The 7366-nt window shown below is 32.9% G+C and overlaps 1 protein-coding gene and 1 long non-coding RNA gene across 2 annotated transcripts; both read left to right on the top strand.

Annotated features, from left to right (window-relative positions):
- Positions 1-721: 721 nt before the first annotated feature.
- On the top strand, positions 722-1876 carry LOC101222902 (transcription factor TCP20). Its single transcript, XM_004147974.3, has one exon. The coding sequence runs from the start codon at positions 911-913 to the stop codon at positions 1799-1801; it is 891 nt and encodes a 296-aa protein (XP_004148022.1). The 5' UTR covers positions 722-910; the 3' UTR covers positions 1802-1876.
- Positions 1877-1953: 77 nt separating this feature from the next.
- Positions 1954-2550, top strand: LOC105434914. The gene is made up of 2 exons (XR_969027.2): positions 1954-2154; positions 2269-2550. It is a non-coding gene; the product is annotated as an uncharacterized LOC105434914 (long non-coding RNA).
- The last annotated feature ends 4816 nt before the right edge of the window (positions 2551-7366 follow it).

The raw sequence follows: 7366 nt of genomic DNA, 5'->3' as shown, positions 1-7366 counted from the left end.
AACCCTTCTTTTTATGCCCAAAAAACAATTCTCTCTCTCATTCTCATCCATCTCTTTCTGGAAAAACAATGAGAATGGATGGAGTAAAGAGTGGATTTGAAGCAAAGCCCAGAGAGCCAATGATAGGGGTCCAAGTGGAGAAATGTTGCCAGTACACGTGTTACATTTGAGTCACTTAGAAGAGAGATGGAATGATATGTGCGAAAAAGAGAGTGTTGTAGCAATTATAAGACGTAGAATAGAAAGTGTGAGAAATTATGAATTCAAATGAAAAAGATAAAGTCTCTAATGAAATTGGAAATATTAAGAAAATAATATTATAAAAAAAAAAGGAGAAGATTTGAAGGAAAATTGTTAATAATATGGAATGGTGAGGTGGCAAAGAGATGAATTATGGAAATGAGTGAGAGAGGGAGAAGGAGAAGGAGAGGGAGTGAAGGAAGGTGAAAAATATAGACAGTTAAAGTTGCTTTCATATCTGGCTTGGTCAAAAGCCCAAAACAGTGAGAAAAGTGGTAAGAAAGGACATATCAAACAGAACCCAGAAACTATTTTTTCTTTTTTCTTTTTTCTTTTTATTTTTTTTATAAAAGAGAAATAAATTTTTTATAAAAAAAAATTGAAAGAGAAAAAAAAAATAGACAAATGGGACACATTGGGATTTTAACAATTTTATGATTTTGTCTCTCATTCCTTGCCAAAAACAGTGAAAACCCATGAAAGTCTTGGACTTTTCAGCTCACCTTCTTCAATCAAACACAACCCAACACAGCCCCCTTTCTTTTTTCTTTTTTCTTTTTTCGACTATTTATTTTTCAAAAAAAAAAATACTCTCTTTTTTTTTTTTTAATTTTAAAAAAATTTATTCTTTTTTTGCCCTTCTTCTCCTCCTCCTTCTTCTTCTTCTTCTATGGATCCTAAAACCTCATCAACAACAAAGCAGCCCCAAGAAGAAGTGGTACCCAACTTTTTTAAGCTCTCACAAGAAGAAGCAGCAGAAGAAGTTGCAATCATGGGTGAAAATAAACCTGCTGAAATCAAAGATTTTCAAATAGCAATTGCAGAGAAAGAAGAAGGAAAAAAACAGTTAGCCCCCAAAAGAAGCTCCAACAAAGACCGTCACACCAAAGTTGAAGGCAGAGGCCGAAGAATCCGTATGCCAGCTCTATGTGCTGCTAGGATTTTTCAATTGACTAGAGAATTGGATCATAAATCCGACGGCGAAACCATCCAGTGGTTGCTACAGCAGGCGGAGCCGTCTATAATCGCCGCCACAGGCACCGGAACCATTCCTGCTTCTGCTCTAGCCGCGGCAGCTGGTTCTGTTTCACAACAGGGTGCTTCTTTGTCGGCCGGATTGCATCAAAAGTTGGAGGAATTAGGAGGTGGGGGGTCCAGTAGGGCCAATTGGGGGCGACCCCATTTGGCCGCCACTCCCACTGCCCTTTGGCCCTCATCCGTCACTGGCTTTGGTTTTCAGTCTTCGACTGCCGCTGCTGCTGTTGCTGCTCAATCAGCTACTAATTTACCTAATGAAACTTCAAATTACTTTCACAAACTTGGTTTCCCACCTTTTGATTTAACCCCCACCAACATGGGTCCTATGAGTTTCACCTCCATTTTAGGTGCCAACACTCAACAATTGCCTGGTTTGGAGCTTGGATTGTCCCAAGATGGTCATATCGGGGTCCTAAATCCTCAAGCTCTTAACCAAATTTACCAACAGATGGGACAACCTAGAGTTCATCAACATCACCACCAGCAACCTCCTGCTAAGGATGATTCTCAAGATTCAGCCTAGAAAATGGAAGAATAAGGATTTTTCTTTTCTTTTCGTTTCTTTCTTTTCTTTTCTTTTCTTTTTTTTCTTTTTTTTTTTTTTCTTTTTTCTTTTTTTTTTTTTGTTTTTTTTTTTTTTTTTTTTTGAGGGAGGATGGCAAATGGCTATAAGGTTTTTTTTTTTTTTTTTTCTTTTTTTACTTTTGGTTTTCCATTTCCTTTATGGGTTTTTGTATTGTATTGTATAATTTTAAAGTGAGAACAAAAAGAAAAGAAAAAAAAAGAGAGAGAGATACCTACCTGAGAGGAAATTCTATATTTGGTTTGCACCCTCCTTGTGAATTGCAATCTTTCAAACTCTTCTTCACATCCCAGGTTATTTCTTGATTCTTTGAAAGCTTTTCAAACGTTTGGATGTATAGAAAATGGAGGTTCTTTCTTTTTCTTCATGTTATCTTATTGATTGTTGTTTCTTTTTGGCTTTTGCAGGTGTGATTTTATACAACTGAAAGCAGCTTGGCTTGAGCTTAACTACATTTTTTGTTTGTTTCTCTATTAAAAAAGGTGTGTTGATCATATTGTAAGGCAACTTTACTTGTTCAGTTCTCTAGTTCTTGCTATAATATTGAACAATTGGTTTGTGAAATTTGAGATAGAATTTTTTTATTCCCAGTTCCTAAGCTTTCAGTCTTCTGCATAATCAAAGGAGCTATTAGTTTGTTCTTATTTCACCTCTTATGAACAATATTGAGTTCTGAATCTTAAACTGCTTATTCTGGTTTACAATCTTTGAAAATTTTCCATTCCTAGCCGAGTGCATTTAATGTCGGAGGAACGATTAAGGATGTTTGATAACTGGGGGTTATCGGGCTAGGCAAGCCATCTAATTTACTCCTTCATCTTTTAATTCAAACAGTTAACAGAGAGTGTATTTATGCTATTTATTAACGGTCATTGCATCAGTACACCTAAAAACCCAGTGTTGTCTACTCGAAAGGCGACTTTAAGACTTTGTAGCTTTCGCTTTTACATTATACTTTGATACAGATTTCTCATGTCTGATTGAAGCATTTAAGATAGATGCACACTAGTCATTTCGGCATCTTTTTCTGCTACTTGATCTCACGCCTTTTCTGATATCTGCTATAGAAAGTGCTTGTTTCGTGAGATTGTGTACTTGCTTGAGACGGTATACAAATCAAGTTCTGCTATGGGATATATTATTTGGTTATAGTACAGCTCCTGAGTTCTCCCTTTGTGGCATTTGAGTTCTTTGACTATTGTTTATATTTTACAAGCATCCCTTTGAAGCTTGCATTTGACATCAATGCTGAGAAGAACAAGAACCTTTGAAGATGGTCTCTATTTTCTCATATGCATGTTTTTATGAGCTTTACATTGATAATGTACACTTTTATGACTTTGTTAGTTTGTTCCGGAAGTCGAACTCATTCTTTCGACATTTATTTCCGCTGTTCCTCTCCTATGTATGTTTGCTTGTTGTCCGCTATTTTTGCTTATGCTTGAGGAAACTTTAAGATATGACAGTAAGCAAGAATGTATCTTTTCTCGAGTCACCTTTGTTAGCTCTGGTAGAACCGTAGATCATTTATACACACAGTGACAGTCGGACCATTGAGCTCATTATGTTATAAGATCAAAAAGGAGTGCTAAATGAGCCGAGGTTCGAGTTTCTTGATGAATGCTGCCTTCAGTTTTCTCAAGAAAAAGGAAAAAAAGCTCGGAGTTTATTATTACCCTTTGTTTAGAAGTTGAAAACAGTCTCCAATCCTGATATTAGTGTTTCTAATAATTCTGTTAAGGCTTTGCAGGGAAAGGACCAAAGCCCAAAAAAAAAAATCCTGTATCCATTTTATTTCTATACACACAGGAATTTGATGTTTGATTTTAGTGAAATTTTGTATATTTCTAAGTGTTTATTGTCATTAAAAGCTTGCTCTTTCACCATTTGTTTTGATTATGTTAACATCCTTGTTGTCATGCATGCATTGAATTCAGCTTAGCTGGAAATTATGTACATGACTAATTGCTATGATTATGATTTTTCAATACATTAGCATGATAGTACTTTCAGGCTAATTAATTACTTTCATATAAGTTTGTTGATATTGTAGTTTCAGTGAATCCTTTTTCTTTTTTGTGCTTATCTATAATGAGTCTTGCAACCAATTTAACTTTCCTATTATAGCTCAAAGTTTTCAAATATTTAATTGTGCCCCATAAAATTATAATAATTTTTTTTTATAGTTTAAGATATTTGAGTTCCATTATTTAGGGAAGTTAGTGTTGTCAAATAAATAAGGTATATGTTGTGAAGAAAAAGAAAGAGAGGGATCAAAATTAATCTCTCAAACACTTAAGTTAAAAATTGTTAATAAAGAATAATATAGGGGGAGAATCAAAAGTTGTATAAGTTGGTATTGGATGGGTAACTATTTTGCATCATCCTCTACTTGAATATTTATCCATGAAAATGATATATAGTTTGTTGATGATTCCTTTGTCTCCCATTACCCACCCTAACTCATGTCTGTGTTGTTGGAGAATCAACATTACTGCATTATCCATGAAATTTCAAGAGGCCAATACCTTTCCAATTGTCCCAAGTCATTCCAAAGCATCAATCCTTGAATTAACACCAAACAAGTTTTGTGTATGCCGTCTTCCAACCATTACCCATACACAAATTGCTCATTCACCCTCATTTCCTTAATCTCATGGCTTGCTACACTCTCGTTCTCTAGCACCCAAATCATTGTGAAGCTCATATTGGGATGCACAACCATTCTTTTCTCCATGAGCATTACCTCACAATCATCTAGTTCACCTATGAACACTACAACTATTTGAAAACAGTTCATATTGTTTTTTATTGGACTTTAAGATCTTTAAGATTCAAGGTAAAAAACAATTGTTCCATTGGAGATTTGATCGATTAGCTTTATTTCTTTTTTCGGTTAGTGCTTGTAGTTGTTGATGCTAGTTTTGACATCCGTTTCAAACAACAGGTTATTTTTCTGCAGAATATTTTTTTGTATGTAGTGCTGAAGACATCAAATTCATCACCAACCTTTACAATTATTGGTCATCTTATTTGTGGGTAGTCCAAATCTAATGTTTTTTTCCTTTTATGATGAAATCAACTGAGAGGTTGGTTTGATATTAGGTGTTCATCAATTGGGTTTCTAACTTTAAAATTCTAGGAATTTCATATCATCACTAGTATCTATCAGAGCCTAGATTGAATATATGGTGTAAGCATAAAAAAAAATTGAGGTTAGATTCAATTTTGGTTTTAATTTGAGCTCTTATTTTGAAAGGACAAAAGAAGAGTAATAATAATAATTGGTGGAGTCTGGTGTTATATTGAAATTGAAAAACAGAAAAGAAAAAAAGGATAAATTTGGCGTTTACGGACGGAAGAAAAAAGAAAATCAATCGGTTGGAAAATTTTAGAAATTGGGATGCGCGTAAGGTAATGTGGTTAGAAAAAAGTATTCATAAGTTATATTGGTAATTAAAACCGTACAAATTCTCAAACTTTTGAAGGTATAATTGCTACTGCCAGACTTTATTATTGGTATTGTTTTTTTAGTAACTTACAAACACCTAACAAAAACCTAAAATATTTACGATCCGTATAACAAAATAAGTAAAGCTCATGACGTGCGATCATTTTTTCATAAATTCTATATATGTCCTTTTGATTTATTTTTCCTTTGAAATTTATTAATCTTGACCATCTTAGTACAACTAAGGCTCGAGGTTGAGAAGGCAGAAGTCTTTTATCACCAGACATCTCGAGGCAATGTATGTCCAAAATCGAATAAAATAAAGGCATAATTTTTTCAACTCAGACCATCTTAGTGTCACTAAGGTCTGTGATCCAATAACTAAATGAAAATTTCTTTCATTGTGGAAAACCTCAGGACAATGTATGTTCGAGGTCGAATAAAATAAAGGCATAATTCTTTCAGCGTGGGTCATATGGTGCCACTATGTGGCCCGAAATCCAATAACTAAAGAAAGAATTCTTTCATCCTAGAGTATCTCAGGAAAATGTATGCTTGACATCGAATAAAATAAAGGCATAGTTCTTTCATCTCAAGTCATCTCAGTGACACTAAGACCTAAGATCCGATAACTAATGAACGAATTCTTTTATCCCAAGGCATCTTGGGGCATGGTATGCCTGAGATTGTGTATCAAAATCTACGTGATTGTTTAGAACGGTCGTGTATGGCACGTAATTGGTTGATTTATCGCGTGTTGAATAGGATAATTTTGGTATTTTACATCGTGGGCTTGTGAGATTTTTTTGTTTTCAAAATTGTTCGCAAATATTTTGCCGGTTTGTTATTTTTTTTTAAAAACCCCTTTTTTTTGCAAAATTGCAAAATAAAATAAAAAATTGCCTTAGTTATCTATTGGCTGAAGTCCTTCTGAGCCATACTCTTCTTCTCTTCACAACAATACGATAAAGGAAAAAGCTACACATTTCAAAATTTGACATTGTTTCACTTTCCCCTTCTCTACTTCCATCATACAATTAACCAACGACTCTATTCCTCCTTTTTTTTCTCTCTCGATATCTCTTTAAAACAGCTCCCTTCCACGATTAATTAATCGTAATTAGCATTATTTTAGGGAATGATCTAAAATTTGAATTCAAATTGTTATTAAATTATTTGGAATATAAAGAACTCGAATATGTTGTATTTATCTTTGACATTATTTTAGGGAGAGGATCTAAAATTTAAATTCAAATTACTATTAAAAATCAACCAAAATAAGTGGCTAGTAGTAATTATCACGACTTTAGGGGATTAAAAAAAATTAAATTCAAATTGTTATTAAAAATATGTATTGTATGTTTTTTAATAAATTTTTTATAAATATTTTAGAATATAAGTTGCTAAATTTTAAATTAAAACATTTTAAATTTTAAATTTTAAATTCAAATCGTTATTGAGAATTTATCGTTGTCATTATTTTAGAATATTACGTAAGATTTAAATTCAAATTAACAAATTTAGGGGATGATATAAAATATAAATCCAAATTGTTATTAAAACCATGTATTATGTATTATTTAACAAAGTTTTGATAAATAGTATAAAATATAAAAGATCCAAAACTATTGAAGGACATTATATAAAATTTGAATTCAAATCGTTATTAAACATATATCTATTATGAATTAGAGAAGTAAATGATTAATTAATTCATTTAAATTCTAGCCATTAGAAAATCTTGTATAAATTACAACTATATATTTGGGAGATGTTGATGAATTTTATGGGTTCGGAAGATATACTATTTAGTTAACATTTTCGAAAATGGAATGTTATTTGCAATGTACACTGAAGATTGACCAACAAAAGAACAAAGATGATCTCAACATGTGGAGATATAGAATGAAAGGAAAATTTGCAGTTTTGAGAGGAAGTTGAAAGAAAAAGGGGACAAATAGTTATTGAAAAACGTTTGGTTAAAGAAGCTATCAGCTATGGGGTGGAGAATCAAAACAGGTGTTACAAAATTAATTAAATTGCCACCTCTTTTG

The sequence above is a fragment of the Cucumis sativus genome, chromosome 3 (genome assembly GCF_000004075.3).
Source record: "Cucumis sativus cultivar 9930 chromosome 3, Cucumber_9930_V3, whole genome shotgun sequence".
In the NCBI taxonomy this organism is placed as follows: domain Eukaryota; kingdom Viridiplantae; phylum Streptophyta; class Magnoliopsida; order Cucurbitales; family Cucurbitaceae; genus Cucumis; species Cucumis sativus.
The sequence above is the reverse complement of the archived record's forward strand: the minus strand, read 5'-3'. Positions and strand labels throughout refer to the sequence as shown.

Coding starts and splice junctions, on each gene's coding strand:
- LOC101222902 (XM_004147974.3), top strand. CDS start 911: ATGGATCCTAAAACCTCATCAACAACAAAGCAGCCCCAAGAAGAAGTG.